Source organism: Varanus komodoensis, unplaced genomic scaffold, assembly GCF_004798865.1.
Source record: "Varanus komodoensis strain SLA01 unplaced genomic scaffold, ASM479886v1 scaffold28, whole genome shotgun sequence".
In the NCBI taxonomy this organism is placed as follows: Eukaryota; Metazoa; Chordata; class Lepidosauria; order Squamata; family Varanidae; genus Varanus; species Varanus komodoensis.
Genome location: NW_025335727.1, coordinates 5,523,630 through 5,544,320, shown reverse-complemented (window position 1 = coordinate 5,544,320; position 20,691 = coordinate 5,523,630). Strand labels below are relative to the sequence as shown.

Here is a 20,691-nt window from a genome sequence, read left to right as displayed (position 1 = left end):
TGAACTGACTAAATAAACCAAGGGAAAGACTCATTCAGCACCGCCCCCCATCTCTCAATCTCTCTCTCTCTCAGTTTTGTCCTGTGTTGGAGAAAGCTGCCCTTCCTAAGTGCTGTGATGTCTTCTCTGAAGTTTCGTGCCACTTCAAAATACAGAGAGGGTCCTCCTTGCTAGGGTGTTTCATGCTGATGTTTCCTCAGCAAAGGACTTGAAAGACAATGCAGACACTGTATTTCTAGTTGGGGTGCGGGTGGGGTCAAAACCCCTTGCTGATCTTACCTAGAGAGGTACCAGTAGATCTTGGTCAACATTTTGTTCACCCCGTTAGGGTTTGTTCTTGGAAGTCTATGCAGGTGTCTGAAGGTGTCTGTGAGGTGGGAGTCCTGGCAGGTGTCTTTGAATTGACAATATGCCAGTATCAGTGAGCAAGTCAACTTTAAGAAACGATTTAATAGCAAAACTTACCAGGCTTCTGGTGGTTGTTGCTTAGCACCGTCAGCAAAGATTATCTTTCAAAGTAGCCTGCAACAATTCAAGTCCACCCAAAGAACCTGTAACAATTCAAGTCCACCCAAAGGGAATGTATTGAAATAGAAAAATCCAGTGCATTTGAACTTGATTCAATTCCTGCCTCCTTCTGATGCAATGATTGGAAATGGGATGAAGTTTGGTTTGTTTGCTAGTTTTACAGACTACCTTCTTTAAGATGGAACAATTTGTACCTAATTGTGCAGCTTCTAATGAAATCGGTGCAAATAAGCACCCAGAAACCATGTGGATTTTGCACCATTTGTGCAAAATTGGCTGTTTTGGACAAATATCTGACTATTCACAAATTATGCAACAGCAACATGATTTTTGGCCGCTTGTTTGCAGAAAATGCATTAGCAGTTAACAGTGTACAAATCACAGTGTTCCTTAGAGACTGAAGTCCCTGGGCTGCTTCAACATACACCACAACAAGTCAGTACCAGCAAACTAGAATCCAGAGGGCTGAATCTTTAAAAACTGTTAGATTTCCCCTTCCCATTAGAGACTTCATAGTAAAGTGAAGGATATAAGTATACACTAAGTATAGTGTATGCACAACATTAGAGATCCGTTCATGAGTGTGATGCCATCTCTTCTGGTTGGTGTTTCAATCCACAGGGAAGCGGCAGAATGGGTTCAGGAGCCACAGTTGAAATTCTGCCATTAATTGTGTATGGTAATGCATTTCATTGTGAAGTCATATTTCTTCTTTCCTCTGCTCTTTGCAAGTATCCAACTGTGCTCACGTATTATTTATTTATACTTGGTGCACCTGTAGAGACAGTCTTGCTAAAGTATGCCTTTTCCCCTAATTCACTGTATAATGCTTGAAATATGCTAATATGTTAAAGTGTAAACTCAATAATACCAACAGTATAAAAAAGCCATAATGTAATGAAACTGTAGCTGTACCTGCTGGATAGTTTGGAGCCACCCAATGGCAGTGCTAACTCTACCATTAAAAGGCAGTCAAACCAAGGAATGCTTGCAGAGTTCCAGAATAGATTCAGAGCTAAGCAAGACAGAGATAAGCACAGAATGAATTAACAACAGGCAACGTTGGTCAAATAGACCTGTTCAGGATCATAAACTGGGTTTGCTCAAGCAAGATATTTTGCAGAGAGATTTAAAGGAGTGTTTGAGGCAAGGCCTGGCTTCCATTTACTAGGAAATTCTCCGTATCCAATTATTAATCTTTGCCCAGCTTGTCATCCATGCATTTGCCCTGCTTGTATTAAAATTGCCCCTTATCAACAAGACAAAGTAGGTGGCTCTGCATGCAGTAATGATTCATTGCTTAATGAATCCCCATCAATCATGCAGGCCTTCAATGTAATACTTCAGCTGTGATGTGACAGAAGGGAGAAGAACAGCTGTTGATCACAGGGATGCCATCTTTTGAACCAGGAGCATGTGGGTGTTGGGGGAGGGGGTTCTTTTCTATTCAGGTCGTTCCAGTGGTCTTCAACTGTCTCCACCATGCTATGTCAGAAAGCACTTGGATAAATTTGAATGTTGTGTGAAAATGGTAGAAAATAACCTATGGGAAGGTTTAATAAGCACAGAAGAGAAACGGTACCATCCTTACAGAAAACAGGATGTGTTTTGCAAGCAGAAAGATAACAAAACATTCCTTTGTGAAGGTATAGAAGCAATGAACTAGGAAAATGGTACATAAACATTCTAGAATCCATTCTAGAACCAGCAACATGTAGTCTCTGAAAGTTAAGAAGTCTCTAGCAAGTAAGGAATGGTTTTATCATGGTATGGACATTAACCATTCCAAAACTCAGGACTTCAGTAAATATGAATATAAGGAATTTTATATCAGACTGTTGATGTTTGAATATCAACAGATGTCAGGCCTGGAGAAACCTTGGAAATGTCTTTCGCATTCACATATATGTATTGCCTATGGCAAAATAGTGTCACTATATCAGAATTTCTTTAAGAATGCAGACATCCCATTTATGTACTGACTACTATCTAAAAGCTAAATATTTCAGGAAATAGCAACAATAATGACAACAAAAGCAATCATTTGCATTGTATGTGGGCACCTAGAGATCCCTGGAGGGTCAGATAGGAGGGCTGCATTGACCCTTAAGCCTGAGATTCTGCACTGCTGGTCTATTCTGATAGACAACCTGAGGTTTATACCATGGAAGACGCTTCACCTAAGTATCTAGTCCAATTCACTCCAACTAGATGTGTTTTATACCTGCATTTCTTTGAGATCGTGTGATAAGAGAAAGCAAGAAACCTGAATTGAAGACCTGACCAGAGGCTACCACGCCTGTCCTAGGATTAGGGCACCATCTCTTCTGAAGCTGTATTGTAGAAGAATAATGCAGAATTGCATTCTGGTTATGGAAGCAGTGAGGACAACTATAGCTTCTTTCTTGTTGCCTGTATATTGCTAGTGCAGCCCTTCCTTTTGCCCAACTTCTGCTATCCTGAGCTAATTTCTGCTTCACGGCTGGAAAGCTCCCTTGCTTCTTCAGAAATGTTGCCAGGCAACCTCCTGGCCAGCTCCACAGCTGCACTGTTGATACAGATAATCTGAGCCAGGCATCCAGCTTGACATGTATATTAATAACACATGTTGATATTGTTGTATAAGAATTTGGCCTGGGGTAAGAAATGGAGCAGGAGAAGGGCTCATAGAATCCTGTGTAGCCAACGCTCTGTCCATCGCAAACACATACTTTAAGCAATCACTCAGACAACTCTGCACACAGAATTCAGCAGATGGCCAATGCTGTTGTTGTTACATGCCATCAAGTCACCTCCAACTTATGGCAACCCTCTGAATAAAAGCCCTCTGAATAAAAGCCCTTATTGAATATCCTGGACCTGCAGAAATACAAACAAGTGGCTCCTAGATGAGATCAAGCCAGAGCCAGAGCATTCCCTGCAAGAAAAATCACAAAAATGTGGCTGTCTGCTTTGGACAGATCATGATAAGGCAAGATTCCCTGGAGAAGTTAATCCTGCTAGGGAAAGTTGAAGGCAGAAGAAGAAAAAGGAAGACTAAATAAGAGATGAATTGACTTCACAAAAGAAGCCACAGACTTGAATTTAGAACAGTGAAGCAGAGACAGCATGGATGAGACCTTTTGGAGGGCTTTCATTCAGGGCTGCCAAAAGTTGGAGATGACTTGATGGCACATAACAACAACAACAACATTATGAGCAGGGAGTTTGGCAAATCTCTTTTTCATGGCAAGTGTACTGAATAGGACCCATGTTTGTTGCAATCACATCTGATTTTTATACGTATAAATTTAAAACATATAAGAAGATGGATGCAGTCCCTTCTCCTTAGAAGAATTATAGCTTTGGAAGTTTCACTACAGAAATGACTGTTCTTACTTCCTTGAATACTTTCTCCACTGTGGAGCAGATACTGATTCACTGTGCTGTATTATATCCACTAAGTCTCTTTGCTGACGATGTAATAGCAGCTTTATTACCTACAATATAATCCTTTGTTTCTTTTCCTTTCTTCCACTTCTAGTATTGCACTTTTATGTGAGCATGGTTGACAATCACTTCTCTCTTGTGCTTTATAATTGTTCCTGTACCATCATTTGACCTGGCACTTTGAAGAGCCTCATCAGGTGCTTGTTTGTTTTTGTTCTCACACTCCTCTTCACAAGTTTACAATCAAAACGCATGGCAACAAAAGCAGGAAGATGAGAGTTCAGCCAGATGGATTTCAACACTACTAGCTTAGTCTGGCTACAACCCATCGGTAGCAAGGGATGAATGTGGACAAGATAGGATTGTAAGCATCTTGCAGGTTGTCTTATGTCCCCTGCAGTTGCCCCTGCTGGTGCCAACTGCATTCATGATTTCCTGCTTTGGAAATCGGCTGTGTTCTTGTGGCTGCGCACTGACTTCCTGGCATGCATAGGCACAATATTGTGCGAATCAGTTCTTGGTTATATCTAAGAATTATATCTAAGAATCTATGAGAATTTATTTGCATTTACAAAACATTCAATATGCCCTATTTGCATTCTTGAATGTGAATGCAAACAGGAAAAGATGGACTCTGACTTTGCTTTTTATTGTGGGAGAAGAATTCTCAAACATATGCTTGCATTTCAAAATCATGTAAATTTCAGAGAAAAGGCATTTGAAATTGTGCCTTTAAAATGTGCAATTTCATGCTTTATTCTGTAAGGCAAAGTTGTGCAATTTGTGTGCAATTTTCCCATTCAGACAAAGTGAAAAGTGATTGCAACCATTCCCAGAACTCAGATGTAAAACAAGAATTACACTGATGCTCATAGAATCTTATGATAAATCATTTGTTTACCCACCCCTACATTATGGAATATGGTCACTGAAGATCTTCCAGACTGAACAACAGATAGTCAATAATCTCAGTTTATTAGCACTAATCTTGGAGCTAAGCATCGATACACTTCTAAAAAACAAAAACAAAACAACCATCTACTTTAAAGGGTATAAGTAAATCTTCTTGTGTCCCGATGAATACCATTGTGTATTTTGTAGCTCTGACTGTCATACCTCTATAATTTCTGGCAAGTGAATGAGTCATTTCAAGTCTTGAAGTTGTTAGCTAAATTAAAATGAAATCAATATGGATTTTTCTCCCCACCCCCAGGCAATGTAATATACTCAATGAAGAAGTATATTTACTAAGACAGCCGTCATTACTGAAAAAGAGTTTTAAGAAATAAATAGAACTGTAGCTCTTTGTTTCTGTTCCCAAGTGTCAGAATGAGTAAATTAGATCACTAAAATAAAGTCTAATCATCAGCACAAACTTTAAAACAATTTGAGATCCTTTGAACCTTTAGACAAAATCCAATAAAGCATTTGAAGAGGGAAATCAATGAGAAGTCTTAAAGGGCTCTCTTTTTTTGTCACGCAGACTACAAGCTTTCTCTCTGAAGCCCTTTTTCCTGCGCATTCTACCATATCTGAGGAGCTGGATTCTTCCTTTAGCCTGCATGAATCCATTGCAAAGGTAAAGCAAATTAAGATGTCTCACTCAGCAACACAGGTACTTTTTCATGTTAACTAATTATGAATGAATCCGTTGTTGCTTCAAAGGTATTTAAAATATTTGTATATGCCAGCCCAAACAGCTATTTAATTACAATGACAACATAATGTAATACATGTCTACTCAGATTGCAGTTCCATTGAAGCCAAAGTCAGTTGTGGCTTACTCTTGGGAGAACAGGAATAGTATTGTCTAAAGGCTGCATTTCCAGGAGCCAAGCTACACATTACATCAATCACATGGTGTGAAACCAAAATTCAGATCTTTCTTCCTGCATGGTTCCAGGTATTATACACTATGAACATATAATGTGGTTCATTTTTAAGCCATGACAACAATCTACACTGTACCACCATTTCCATAGGACCATTTTACCCCTGGAAAATCACCATTTTTGGTGGTTTGTGTTGCAAGAAGTAATGTTGGAAAAATTGTCATGTGGGTTGACTAGGCTTATCTTGCCCAAGGAGTTTGTTGTTCTTGTAGTTGTTGCTGCTACTGCTTTTTTAAGCCTTATGGTTCTTCCAAGAAGCTAGTTTCTCATCAGTGTCCCAGCTATATTTCTGTATACATGGCTCATGGCTTTTTCATGCAATGTAGAATCATATGATGAATATTCTGGACCTGAAAACACAACTAGGAAGTTTCCAGCTATGCTTTGAGATGGATGAGGTGGCCACAAGACTTTTTAAAAATTATTTAAACTTTACATGTGTACGATGGCCAGGGGAGAAAGAGAAGGAGAAAGAAATAGAGATAACCTACTCCTCAGTGCATTTGGAGGTGCATTTGTTCTCTTTTTACCATTGACTATCAACACATTGCTGACAAGGGGCATTATTTAGCTGGGATCTTGTTGTGTTCTTTTGGTGACAGTTTAAGCTACACACACAGGACAGATGAATCTTCACCTACGTGTGCTGTGAAAAACCATGGGTGGAAGTGAATGTGACCTTATTTATGCAAATTATCCTACCAACAAAAATCCAGTTCGCACCAATTGCCACCATTTAAAACGGTATCACTATATTGGATCAATACCACTGCAAGGAAATGGAGTAAAGTTTATGGATTGAGTTTGACTCCTCCAGACAGATTTGATAGATGCCTGAATCAAAGTGGGCATTCATTGCAGAAGAATGAGACAAAATTGGCCCACTTTTGAAGATTTGTGATCCAGAGTGCATCTCCAAAAACAGATACTGTATACCGAGTTTCTTTCTATATTATAGAAGAATCAATGCAGGCAGAAATCCCACTTCCTTCACATAATGGATAATAACTCTAACACCATTCATTCTATGAGTTTATATAATGGATGTGTTAATATTCATACTTAATCATGGAACCCATCAGTTAAATTATAAACTATTTTGTGTAGCTGCAATTCCCTTTCATGACCATCTCAGACATTTCCATTACAGGTGAAATTGAATTACCTTGTTTTCCCCCACACTTCATTTAAAGTAAATAAAAGTTTATTGAGTTCTCTCTTCCTCAAGGGGACCATACTGAAGATCAATGTCTATATGGTATACAAACAATATTTTTAGAATCTGGATCATACAGATGAAGTTCTATAGAAATATTTTGTTCTTCTGTTCCCTAATAGATAACTGGAAATATATTAAAACCATTAACTGTGCAAATTAAAAACATTATATTACATCAATATTTTTTTTTCTTTGATCAATTCCCACTCCTTAACTACCTTGGTAATTTAAGAAATTGAAGAAAGATAAAATAAGCAAAATTGGCTAGAGATATTGTATCATTCTCAGGATTTCTTTAATATACCCTGTGAGATGCAAAGATGCATCTAGTCAAGCCTTCCCACTGATGGAATTGTTTGTGTCAGTGGCTTCTCCCACAGCTAGAACCATCTGGAACTTAGTCCAAACCTTCCTGCATAGTCCCTACTTCTGTTGAAGTGATTGTCACCATTGCAAAGGTATATTCTAGGTTTACCCACTCATAGAAACTGTCTAATTCTTAGAAGGACTGGCTTGGCAGGGAGTTGTGAGATAACGGCCCAGAATATAAACCCTGGCAACTTTTATGATTTGATCTAGTGTCCATAGTAGTCAGTTATCTCCATTACAGTAATGTCAGGCAGTATATCATGCCTTGCACTGAGGCTACAATCCACATAAGTACCGGATGGGAAATAGGCTGTTCAGCTGTACAGATTGGAACCTATCGGTGGAACACCCAGTGCACAAACAGCAGGCTTTTCCCAGGTGAAGGACTAAAAGTACAAGTTACCCAAACTGATCTATTTCTCATTCTTGCTTGTAATGATATCCATCTGCTTTCCACTATTCCCTTGCTCTGTTTCATCCATAAGGGTTTTCGAAGCAGGCTGCAATAATAATCAAGTCCATAGATCAGTGGATTTGTGCTTCCCATGACAGATCCAGAATGCCTAGCAAGGCCAATGGTATCACAGAAGAATGCTTTGGGCCTTCTGTTTCTGCTCCAGTGAAAGTGTGTGGGGAGCAAGTGTTTCTAGCCCCCCACCCATTCTTTGCACTGAGCAGATACCTTCTGATTTACACCCTTTGAACTGTGTTGGCAAGGTTGGCATCAGACATCAGAAAGCAGAGGGACCTTCTGGCCTGGGGCTCAGAAAACCAACCACAACATATGCTCACACTGCCATCAAGGAATTTGACCAGCAGTTCCAGTTCTGTTGGGGTCCTGTGTCTGCTACTGCTGCCGCCAAACACCCCCTGTAACAAATACTATGTTTCTTCCCCCATCCCTGTGAAATTGCACAGTCTTCAAAACTTCCCTTTGCCCATATTCCCAGAGATTGAATTTAGGCATATGCTGAGACTTTCTAGAACCCAGTTCCCACCTACTTGCGAGACTTTCTCTGGTGCTGATCCCTCTCTAAGAAAGAGAGCCAAGTCCATAAGAAGTCCTCAAGAGTTCACAGACCACCAGCTGCACAACTAAGAACTTTCTCAGTCACCATTCCCAGCAGCCAACCTCCCTCTTCACTCGCTGCACCAGTGGTGGAAATGCTGTGCAGGGAACAGGTGTGCAGCAGAGGGGTGTGCTAGCTGCTTGCACAGTGCATGGCCCTTGATTTATGGTGAGTGCCCCACAAGCCCTGTGCACGCTCACCAAGAACTCAGAAGTTGACCCTGCAAAGCAGACTGGAGTCTGGAATGCCAAAACAAGGGACTCTTCCCAAAGCACATCCCTGCTTGGAGCTTCCTCTGTCAGGCTTTCGGATAAGAGGACAATGAGCTGCTTCTGTGTTCCCCAGTGGTCAGCCACCGCCTTGGATTTTCTGGAACGCAACGCGTGCCATCAGCATTGCACACTGCATTTTGGGAGCATGTGGTGGTCACACGTGGATTGGAGTCCTCCCATCCAAAAGCACCGCTGTTGTCGATAGGTAAATGCAGCTGGGGAAGGAGGCAAGTGGTGGAGGCAGCAGCAATCTGCAGTGCCAAGCAAGGACCTAGAGGAACGGCCATTGCGTGCATTCAGCAAGTCTGGTGGAGATGCCATAAAAAAGAGTTCATGCGTTTTGGTTGCACTGGTGCCGTTTAGCAGGTCAGGATCCATCTGCCATCTGTGTGGTGGGGAGGGGAAATGAAATATAGCTAACATATTTCTTCTTTTCTATTGTGAGAATTGATGAATCCAAAGTAAGTGTTAGGAATAAAGCTGACTACATCTGCTCAACAATAAGTTGAAGGAGTTAAATATTTCATTCTCAGCTCGTGTCTAATTTATGGGCCAGCCAGTGTTTCATAATGCTACTTTAGCCCTCACTTTCTTTTGGTGCATATTTTTGATTGTCTGGCATCTTCACAGCTGGGCCTGAATAAATAAATCCCAATTTAGCAAAGTAAATATTGCTTTTATGATAATCAGTACCCAGCACAAATGTGCCCTTATTGCTGTAAACTCAACATTTTCTCTCCATTTTGAGATGATAAAGCTTATACTGGCTTTAAGGAATGTGTCCTATAATACCAATTACTGTTAATCTTTCGAGGGACATAAGTTTGTTCAAATTGAGCCCAAGCTGGTTGCTTGAAGAGTCATGGCTGTAATTTAAAATATATTTTCTCACACATGAGCAGTGAAAGAATCGATGCATTCAGAGCCAAGCCTTCAGGGGCCAGGGAGAGGACTCAAACTTTGAAGATTTCTAGCTGTCTTGGGCAATGCATTTCTGGCTGCTAGGAAAAGGCAGAGGTGATGCCATGATGCAAAGCAAAAATGAATAATTTGCATCATAGGCTGATGGACACCATGTATAAATGACAGGATACTGGGATTAGAAACATCACGGCTAAGTATATAATTATGGTATATTATTCCCTGGTTGTAGACTGGCGGAGGACCAGAGAAAATAGCCTGGGTTGGCCTTCAGCAATCCAAGTGCACAAATATCTCTGTTCTGGAGTCCATCTGCCGAATGCATGCAGGGAACGTTGGATGCTGTTCCAGCAAGCACAGCTTTTGGCAGAGTGGGCAAGTGGGACTCGAACCAAATATATGCCCAGTGTTTACAAACTACTATATTTTATCATGAGACCCTTGCTGTTTTGAGGCCTCCAGCTCCAGGTTTTAGCCTCTGGAATTCATTTTGTATGGGTGGAACCCGCAGCAATATGTCAGTGCAGGTTAGCTGCAGTCAGAAATGCATGTGCTCCTCCAGAATCCCCCAGCCTGGATCCCTCCCTGCAGAGCAGCCCCACAAATCAGATATCATTTGGTGCCCACTGGGCATGCTCAGTCCTCCTTAACCTGCTTGGGAATTGTCTGCGTCATTTCCCCCACTAGAGCTTTCAGTGTTTCTGTATGTTGCAAATGATTTGGTATATCATTCAAGAGGTACGCCAATGCTCGCTCAACTGTAAGTCTGTTCACTGCATGGCCCCTTAGGCCACAGAAAGGTTCCTTAGGATTAAAAATAATCCAGACTAATTACAGCAAAAAGGTTTTCATTGCACTCACAAAGCATCTGGTATAGTTCATGTGGGTACAGAATAGGGTCTGTTGAAATCAGTACGACTGGAGGACAGCCAGCCAGTCACCTGTGGCCTTGTGGACGGTTAGGGAATGAGAGGGAGAGAGGAAGAATACTTGGGTTCAGGCTTTGACATGAATGCAGAAGGGTTTCAGTGGGTGGGTGGCCAAGGCATGCATAGCAGCCTCACCCTCAAGGTCTCCCTGTTCACTGGCCCTGCCTCCCTCAGTTCAGTCTTCGCAGTGCTGAATCTGCAATGCCTGAACAGGAACCCTTGGCTACAAAGAAAGCACCCTTCGAGACCCTGTCAATTCAATGTAGGGTGCTCTGAACTGAATGCAAGTATGCTCAGTATGCCCAAAGAAATGGGAGGTGGGGCCAATGTGCACAGCTCTGGCCACTCTAAGCCAGAATGTGTCCAGTTCAACACCTAAATGAGGCTGGATTTGTTTTTGTTTAGTCACAAAGTCATGCCTGACACATCACAATCCCATGGACAACATGTCTCCAGGCTCTCTTGTCCTCCACCATCCAAGGGACCCTCAGGAGTCTCCTCCAGCACCACAATTCAAAGGGCTCAATTCTTTGGCCCCCAGCCTTCCATATGGTCCAACTTTCACAGCCATACATTGCAACTGGGAAAACCATAGCCTTGACTTTACGCACTTTTGTTGGCAGGGTGATGTCTCTGCTTTTTAGTATGCTGTCTAGATTTGCCATAGCTTTCCTCCCCAGGAGCAAGCATCTTTTAATTCCTTGTCAATAAAATATATTATCCTTTTCAGCATATCCCTGTGTTAATTTCCCCCTTCTGTCAAAATTGAACTTCTGTCTTAACTGAGCTGCTCACTATTTCTACTTACTGCATTTAGCCAAAGTCATCCTGTAGTGACGCTTCTAATTTGACTCTATGCAGTAAATTTACTCAATGCCCTTCAGGCATTCAAAACATACATATGTGGAGGGGACTGAGGACGAGCTCCCAGCAACAACCCCTCCATCCCCTCTGCAGTACCATCCATGTGCAGCAGATGACTATTGGTGGCATCCTCTTCTGCCTGTGGGGATTCACCATGCAGTTCAGCACCTTGAATATCCAGTGCTTTGCTCTGAAGAAAGCATGAACATCCAAAGATGGAGTCTCTCTCCATGTGGACAGTGACAACAAGCACGACAGAGGAGGCGTGGCTAGTGCACTTGTCTCCATGCACCCTCCTGGCATTCAGACCCTGCACGTATTTAGAGATGAGCTCTTGTGTGGGAAAGTGCTGCCCTGGAGCTGCAGCCACTGCTTCTGACTGCAGTGAGGGAATGCCGTCCTTGAAGAAAGTTAGAAAGACTTAGCCCACCAGAGCATCAGTGATCAGACTGCTTAGCTCATCAGGAAAGCATCCAACACTGCTTACGTTGTGCTGTCTTAAGGCAACATTAACAGCTATACTTCCCCACAAGATAGTCCTAAGTGATGCTGTCCGTTCTACCATTTCAGAACTCTCCAACATAATTTCTCTCCAAGAATAAAATAGGCTTCAAGTTCTTTCACGCGTCGGTCTCATTACTGCTATATTATGAGCAGAGATTTTTGATACATATTCTAGATCAGGGGTCTCAACCTCGTGGCCCGTGGGCCAATTGCCAGGACGGGTGGGGCACGGGGGAGCGGCCCTGTGGCCTTCAAAGCGCCGGCAGCGCCCGGGCCGGCCGCAGGATGAGCGGCCCACCACCACCGCGGTGGTGGAATACTTGATGCAGCCCAGCCTCACCCAGACTCTACTTCCAGCGGCCCCCAGGTAAGTTGAGTTTGAGACCCCTGCTCTAGATGGAACACCCTACTCTTAGGTGCTTTTCTTCATGATTGCTCATTTGTTCTCCTTTGACTCTATGCACATGGATGCCTTTAAAAGGAGATTAGGCAAATTAATGGAGGACTGGTCCATCAATAGTTACTAATCATGACACAGAATAACTGACTTAAGGTAAAAGAAACCAGATTTAGACTAGACAGCAGGAAGAATTCCCTAGCTGTCAGAGCAGTACGGCAATGGAACCTATCACCTAAGAAACTTTTGGGCTCTCCCTTGCTGGAGACATTAAAAAAGTGTCTGGACAATCACCTGAGTGGGATGGTGTGACTTGGTGTGCTGCAACAGCTGGAGGTTGGACCCAGTAGCCTTCTGGCTCCTTCCAACTCTACTATTCTAAGATTCTATGAGTCTATGGTTTCCATATGCTACATCCAGGAATATCCCTGAATACCAGATGCTGAGGAATAATATGGGGCAGTGATGATTGCCCTGTTAGTGGGATTCCCAGAAGCATCTAGATTAAATATATGGATGCTAGGAATAGGAGGCTAGATTAAATAACCCTTTGGCCTGATGCAACATCAGGCCATTTTTCCCCCACTGAGCAAGAGTGTTGTTTAGGGAAGCCAGCAGTGGACGAGACTGCAACCCGTGTGTGTTCTGTCAACAGTTCTTTTTATGCTATGCTCATTTTTGATAAACTATAATAACAATGAAGACAGCACTAAGGTTTTATGCAGCACAGTTGAAATTGTTCCAACTTATGTCCATATAAGACTGAAAACTTAATGCCAGTATTTCCAAATTTATGCATCAGCTGTGTGCATTTTAACATAATTATTTTTGCTCATTTATTGCAGCTTGATTCTGCTTATTTTTCAAATGTACACATATCTTCATGTTTATTTGTCAAACATATACATTTTAACACCTTTTTTCCAAAAATGGGGCATTACATTACACTCTGAGAAATGTATGGAGTTTGATATCAGATTCCAATCAAGTTCATGTTCTGTTCCAGGGGATGTGGAGTAGGTGCAGTCTATTCAAAGGTGAGCTGAAAGAAATTTCTCATGCATTAGTATGAGTAATTCACCCATCCCAGCATCTACATGTGCCAAATGTGGGAATATGTCTTAATTTCTCCTGCAGGCCGCTAGATCTCTCAGTGAACCAGACATGTCAAATTAAGAGGTGAGCTGAGACCCGCCCCCTTCACCTAGGTCCTTGACCAGGGTACAGGGACTCTGCCTATGTCTCCTCCACCTGGTACCTCCTTGTTCCAAGTGAGCTGATCCCAGGCCAGACTGCATCCTGGCTTACACTGCTCTGCATAACATAGAATCATAGCATCATAGTGCCGTGAGGCTGAGGCGTTCCTTCTCAACAAAGCCAACAAATCAAACAGTTGAAGCTAAAATCCTTTATTCTGCGAAACGAAGCAGATACATTGGCAAAAAATGACAGAGATGCTTTTAATGATGATGATAATGGCGCAGTTGTCCTCTCTTTCTGAGAGGGCTCAGGTTACGAAATGCTTTTGACCTGCCTGGGCTGTCCCTCCTTGGGCGGATCAGGCAAACTTCTCTCCCTCCTCCTTTCTCATTCCCTCCACTCCAGTTGCCCTAGCCTGCATGTGCATCTGTGAGAGAGCGCATCTTCAAGCCCCCTCTGTCCTGAGACAACGCCAGCCGTAGCATTCCCATGGTTCCTGTCTTCAAGTGGCCCAGCCGTTCCCCCGGCAACCACCTGACCACCCTGCGACCCCATTTCACTATCAGTTTCCTGCTTGAATCCTGCTCTCCCCTGCGTCTTCTTCTCTTTGAAACACTTCATCAGGGAGTGGGGAAAGGGGCATTTGTATAATTGGCACCAGGTACACATCTTCCTGGACCAAATCCTGGTTCCCATGGGAAGCCTCCTTCTCCCCAACGTGCGCCAAAGACTCCTCTGAGTCGGCACACACGACACATAGAATAGTAGAGTTGGAAGGGGCCATGAAGGCCATTGAGTCCAACCCCCTTCTGTTGCAGGACACCACATTATACCATCCCACTCAGATGGCTGCACAGTTTCTTCTTGAATGTCTCTAGTGTGGGAAAGCCCACCACCTCTCCTGGCAGCTGGTTCCACTGTCATGTTGCTCTGACAGTGAGGAAGCTTTTCCTGATGTCCAGCCTGAATCTGGGTTGTTGCAACTTGAATTGATTATTTCATGTCCTACACTCTGGCATCAGCAAGAAGAGATCTTGACCTTCCTCTTTGTGACAGCCTTTGAGGTACTTATAGAGGGATAGCATGTCCCTCCTCAGTCTTCTCTTCTGCAGGCTTGAGGATGTCCACCAAGATTTGTTTACCTAAAATTCTTGCACATCTTTCCCAATTTCCCATCAACCTATTTGACTGGCTCCAAGGCTAAACCAACTTCAGCCCAGTGCAGAGCATGTGGGGTGGGGAAGCCAGTCCACACAGCATACAGTGACCATATAAAAACTCCTATTCAGTCCTCCTAAGGGAGTGACTAGCTGATCCTGTGCTGTTTATGGGGAAAGTGGATTGGAGTAGGAAAGAGCAGGAGCTGAATTTGGGGCAGAGTCTTGTTGCTTCTGCTCCATTATCTTCGTGCATTAGCATTACACCCTCTGGCACATGACCTATTCCACCATCAGCCTCCACCCCACTTCCCAGGCAAAACACCAGGCAATGGTCTTTCCAACAGGGCAAGGCAGCTTTGTGTCTGTGGCATTAATTGCATGGGGAACTTACAAGTTCTCACACTCTTTGCTGTGCATTTGGGGATTGGGGGTATTAAAGAACCCCTTTGTCTACGTCTTGTACCGAATGGCTGAGGTGCTTTTGCTAGTACTTTTGGCTTGTACACGGAAAGACTCAGTATGGTCAGTCAACATTGCTGTGCCTTCTCCACTTGTCCCATTCAAAATACGGCTCCAGACAAAAATGGAGCTATCAACCTGGGGGATTTGCAATGTGCTGCATGTAGAAGCTGGAGATGCAGGTGCAAAGCTTGAAAGGTTATGAGTGTCAATGCTTAAATATCTGTCATTATCTGTTGACATCTGAATTCTATCTCAGGTTAATGATTCCAAGTGCTAGGGAGAATGGTGAGCTTTGTTGAGAGTGGTTCAAAAGATCACAAAGAAATGCAGCCATATGTAAAACTGCACACTCATTAGCACTCCTAGGCAATGAGCCAAATTAACATTCTTGCATGGTCGTCCCTAGTTGAAGGCAGCTGGTTCTTCACTGTAAGCAAATGGAGCCAGCTTTTAGATTTACAGTCCCTTCTTCCTGTGCATCTCCAGCTTTATTTGTTGTGTCTGCATTATGCGAATTTCTTCATTACCCTGGGAGGGAGGAGTAATCAATTCTTCCAGTACCTGTGTATTTCACTTCCCACTGTATGGAAGGCGTCACCATGTCTGTTACCACTTGTCTACTATTCAGAGAAATTGCAAATTGGAAAATTGGAAAAATTCAAAAAGCAAGACACGATTTCTCAGCATTTCATAACTTCTCAGATACAGCTGATGCAGTAAGAAGATCCTGTTAGATCAAGTTCCATAACAAAAACTTAGTAAGGGAGAGATGGTTGGAGATCGGTGCTGGAAAAACCTCCCTCCATTCCAAAACAAAGCAAAACAAAGAAATCCCCTCATGTTCCCCCAGCCAGTATTTTGCCCCTGGGCAAAATAGCTGGGACATATGCATGATGCATCTATTTATTTATTTATTAAAACATTTCTATGCCGCCCCTTGCCGAAGCCTCGGGGCGGCTCACAACATAAAATAAAATACAATAAAATACAAAAATAGAAAGATTGGTATGGTTCCACTACAATTCCAACCTTCTATCCACCTATACATGGTCTAGCTTTGCTAGGCTTGTGAGTGGAGCTTGATAGGGAAATTGGCTCAAGTTCATTTAGGAACAAGAAGTGGGATATTCAATGCCTGACAGGTAGTAAGAATATATAAAAATCCCGACTGAAAGTAGTAACAGTATTTTTAAATAATAAGTGTTGCTGCTGCTGCTGTTTCTGTACCTGGTGCCATGCTGCTGTAGCTGGTGCCATGTTTCTTCGTTCACTTTCCTGATTCCTCTAGTCTAGTTTAGTCTCTCTGATTTCCTGACCTGACTTGTCTGATTCCTAATAACCTGTAGCCTTGTGGGGAAAGGTGCATGTTAAATAAAGAGGTGATATTTAATGGTGACAGTGGGAGTGAAGGAAGGGGTGGTCTACCTGTGAAGGCTGATCATTTGGTGATGCTCTGGCACTGCTCTAGGGCAGAGGACAGTAGTGGTGAACCCATGGCACGTGTGCCACAGTGGGCACGCAGAGTCCTCTCTGTTGGCACACAATCCAAGTCACCCCAGCATCGTCCCAGCAGCTGGGCATTGGATAACAGCACACCCAGGGGCCATGCGCATTCTTGGAAAGGAGTAGTGGTGCCAGGACATGACATCACGAGCTGCAACTCATTAGCCAAGACTCATCCAAGCTTTGCAATAAATAGGTGGGTTTTGGGTTGCAGCTTGGGCACTCAGTCTCTAAATGATTCTCCATCTCTGGGTTAGGGTTAGAAAAACGAGGTGTCCTGGCATGATTTTGATGGTTGGAATGTGTTTAGAATGGGCAGAAATGTTGAGCTGTGCAGAAAAAACTACTCAAGGAAGGATTTTCAAAATCGCCCTCTTTTCAATATAACTTTCACCCTATATTAGGGTTAGGGATGTGCACCAGGGTAGGGTTAGGGTTAGAAAAATGAGGTGCCCTGGCATGATTTTGATGGTTGAAATGTGTTCAGAAGTGGCAGAAATGATAAGCAGTGCAGGAAAAAGCTATTCAAGGAAGTCTTTTCAAAATCGCCCTCTTTTCAATGGAAATGTCGCCCTATATTAAGGTTAGGGGTGTGCACCAGGGTAGGGTTAGGGCAGTGGGGGTGGACCTATGGCACGTGTGCCACAGCGGGCACACAGAGCCCTCTCTGTCAGCATGTGAGCCAAGTTGCCCCAGCATCATGCCAGCAGCTGACCATCGGATAACAGCGCGCATAGGGGCCATGCGCATGCTCAGAAAGGAGCAACGGTGCCAGGCCATGACAGCACAAGCCGCAACTCATGAGCCGTGACTTGTCCGAGCTGTCGCATGGCTGGTCAGTGCACTGCCAAGGTTATATAAATATATTTGCTTGGACTGGCTGAAAGTTGTTTTTTCGAAACTAAAACCTCAGTTTTCAGGTTTTATTGCAGAGTTGGCACTTTGTGATAAATAAGTGGGTTTTGGGTTGGGCACTTGGTCCCTAAAAGGTTCATCACCACTGGTATAGAACCACTCTCTCACCCTAGGTTCTTCACAGGAAAGATTCCAGTCTGCAAACTAAGAGATAAGCTGAGATAAGTTTTGAACCAGTGGCCTTCCAGCATCCACTCTTAGCCAGGCCTGGATTAATCACCATCATCTGTGGTATCTACTTCTGAAAGCATGACTGATAAACTGTTTTCATGCCTCAGGCTCCTTCTCCTTTCTCTTACACCAGTTTCTTGGGAATGCCAGCAAAGGGGCTAATGCACTCAAACTATTCTTGTGGGCAACAGTTTGGGCAACCATGTGAGCTGAATTAGATGGACCTTGAGTTATTATGTGGACTTTATGTAATGTTCATTCTTTCTCTTGCACATGTGTGCATGCACACACACACTCACTCACTGATTTATTGTTGATTTTGTACCTGAGATTAACTTACTGACTTTCTTTGTGTATAACCTGGAATTTGTTGAAAATTGCTCACTGAAGTAGAGGGATCTGTAGATTTGGTTAATTCCTTTCCAGACCATACTGCATGGATTATCAAGCATCTTTTGTTCCATCATGAAATTGGGAAGGGGAACTACTGTACAAGAAATCAATTCACAGATGTGAATTAGTGCACATGTGCACTTGTGCAAGTGTACATTTGCAGAAATCCCTCTTCTGTTAAAAACAGAGTGTGCAAAGACTATCTACTGCACTATCTACAGGACAAGTTCACAGGAATCCAATTTCGTTTGACTTCATGGTGATCATTTCCAAAATCTGTATGGGAGAGTGTGGCTTTCTGCAAGAGAAAAGAATAATATTTATATTTAAAACTCTGGAACAAAGGAAGAAAACTTTTTGTCTTTGGTTTCTACTGGGAATATGCTGCATCATTAAATGCAAACTTAAAAATAGCAATTAATGAAAATTCCCTAATTCTCCAACCAAACAAACAAAATGACCCCAAGGGCAGTGTTGGATATAGGCGTTCCATTCTAATATACTTGGCTTTATAACAAACAATACTGCTTTTTTAAACATATAATATTTGAAGGCCTGTTCGTTTGTATCCATTGTTGAAATCTCATCTAGCTAATTAGCTCTTCCACTTCAGTTTCTGCTAAAACAGTCCTTTCAGTATGTCACATAAATGTGTATCAATGCCATTTAGTATCTAAACAGCTTGAAATTTCCCCTGCCATTTAGCAGAAGAGGTCAAAAGTATTTACAAGAGAATATGTTTTTATTTAAAAGCTTGAATTGATTCCCTGTTTAAATAAAAATAAGGATGTCAGGGCACATTAGCCATGGTTAAGTCCCTGTGAGCTCCAGTTATCACAGTGGAAGAGCACTAAAGAGAGTGAGATCCAGGGCTGCTGAGGAGTTGAACCCGCTGCTCCCATGGAAGTATATAGTATCATAGCACCACACACTGGCCAGAGAGTGGGCCAGTGTGATGAGAGTTCCTCACTCTTCCCTGCCAATAAGAGCATTCAATCCTTGGAGCTACAGAGCTAAAGAGAAGTCCATTCTGGTCCCATCCATCAGCCAAGGACTAAGCAGTGCTACACTGTGAGGGTCTGGATACCATGCAAGTGTGTACTTTTACTAAAATGTGTAAGCTGCTTTGAGGATCATTTGGTTGAAAGGTGAGTAAAAGACTCACTATATCATTAAGCATTTGGATGAACTAGGGTTCTAGATGAATTTCATTTATACTTGCGAAACATGTGATCAGGCCCTGTTTAAACTCTGGATGTGACATACCTGCCAAAAATATTTATAAATCATTGATGATGTGCTCATGCATGTCAAATTTCTAATTCCTAGTTTTGTTAGTGCAAATATCCTAATCATAAATCATTAGGCTATGGTGGTAATTTGCACTTATTTGTAGAGATTTGCATATATCTTCCTTTTGATTCCAGCATGTTTTGCACATGTTCTCTGTTTGTGAAGACTGAACAGTGATTGCAAATGCAAAGAGGAATGAAACACACAATAAGCCGCCAGGAGATGTTTGGAGAAGCCCGTTGCTCTGGAATAAACATGTGTACAATTATCTGGATTATTTCAAATAGAAAGTATGTCTTCCTGTATGGCTCTGATTACATCTCCTGTTGGAATGGTTAGTCCAGTCTAGGCCTTGCCCTGCCTTGAACCCTTTCCCTAGAAGCAAAACTGGAAAAACTGAGGTTGTCCTGCTTTGGACATGAGAAGGCAAGACTCACTGGAGAAGACAGTCACGTTAGGGAAACTTGAAGGCAGGAGATGAAAGGGAAGACCAACTAGGTGATGGGTTTAATCCATAAAGGAAGCCTCGGCCTCCAATGAGGAAAAGCTGATTGGAGCTGTCATGAACGGGATGCTTTGGACGGCTTTCATTCATACTGCTGCCATATGCCAGAAATGTTGTTATGTGCCATCAAGAAAACAGGTCTAGGTTGTCTTCAGGTGTTGTTAATTGATATGCACATCCTTATTAGGAATAGGTGGGGAATTTGTTTCAGTTTGGACTTGATAAGACTTTTCCAAAATTCACCAAATTCTCCATACACAGGGCAAAAAACAAACCAAAAACCAAAAACTGAATGTGGCACTGAACTGAAGCTGACAGATTCATCCACCCAGGCTTGGAGTGTTAGCGTTTCATTGTCTAGTTTTGAATCATTGTGAATTCAACTATGTTTGCAGTATAGAATTAAGTTTGGCACTTTTTCCTGCTAACAGACTCCTCATATTTAATAGGTACACAACAGGTAGGCACTTCAGGGTCCTCTCCATGGAATAACTGTACCTATTACATTTTACTGCTATAGTTGAATGCTCAGTTCAGTTCAGTTCATTTTCGATAAACATTTGCCAGAATTCTGAAAGCTGTTCATATTTGAGACAGTCAGAAATGGAAATGTTAAAAAAGTGACTGTGAGAGAAAGTATATCCAAAAATTTCAACCATTGCTAATCTTTGCCTTCGGTTGTACAACACTAGGGC

The 20,691-nt window shown here is 42.5% G+C and overlaps 1 protein-coding gene across 1 annotated transcript in view; it reads left to right on the top strand.

Moving 5' to 3' along the window:
* The window catches only part of NAALADL2 (N-acetylated alpha-linked acidic dipeptidase like 2), a 414,058-nt gene that overhangs the window by 306,651 nt on the left and 86,716 nt on the right, over positions 1–20,691 (top strand). Inside the window, exon 10 of the mRNA XM_044434625.1 lies at positions 5,441–5,536. Within this exon, the coding sequence (XP_044290560.1) occupies positions 5,441–5,536 (96 nt within the window). The remainder of the gene's footprint in view (positions 1–5,440; positions 5,537–20,691) is intronic.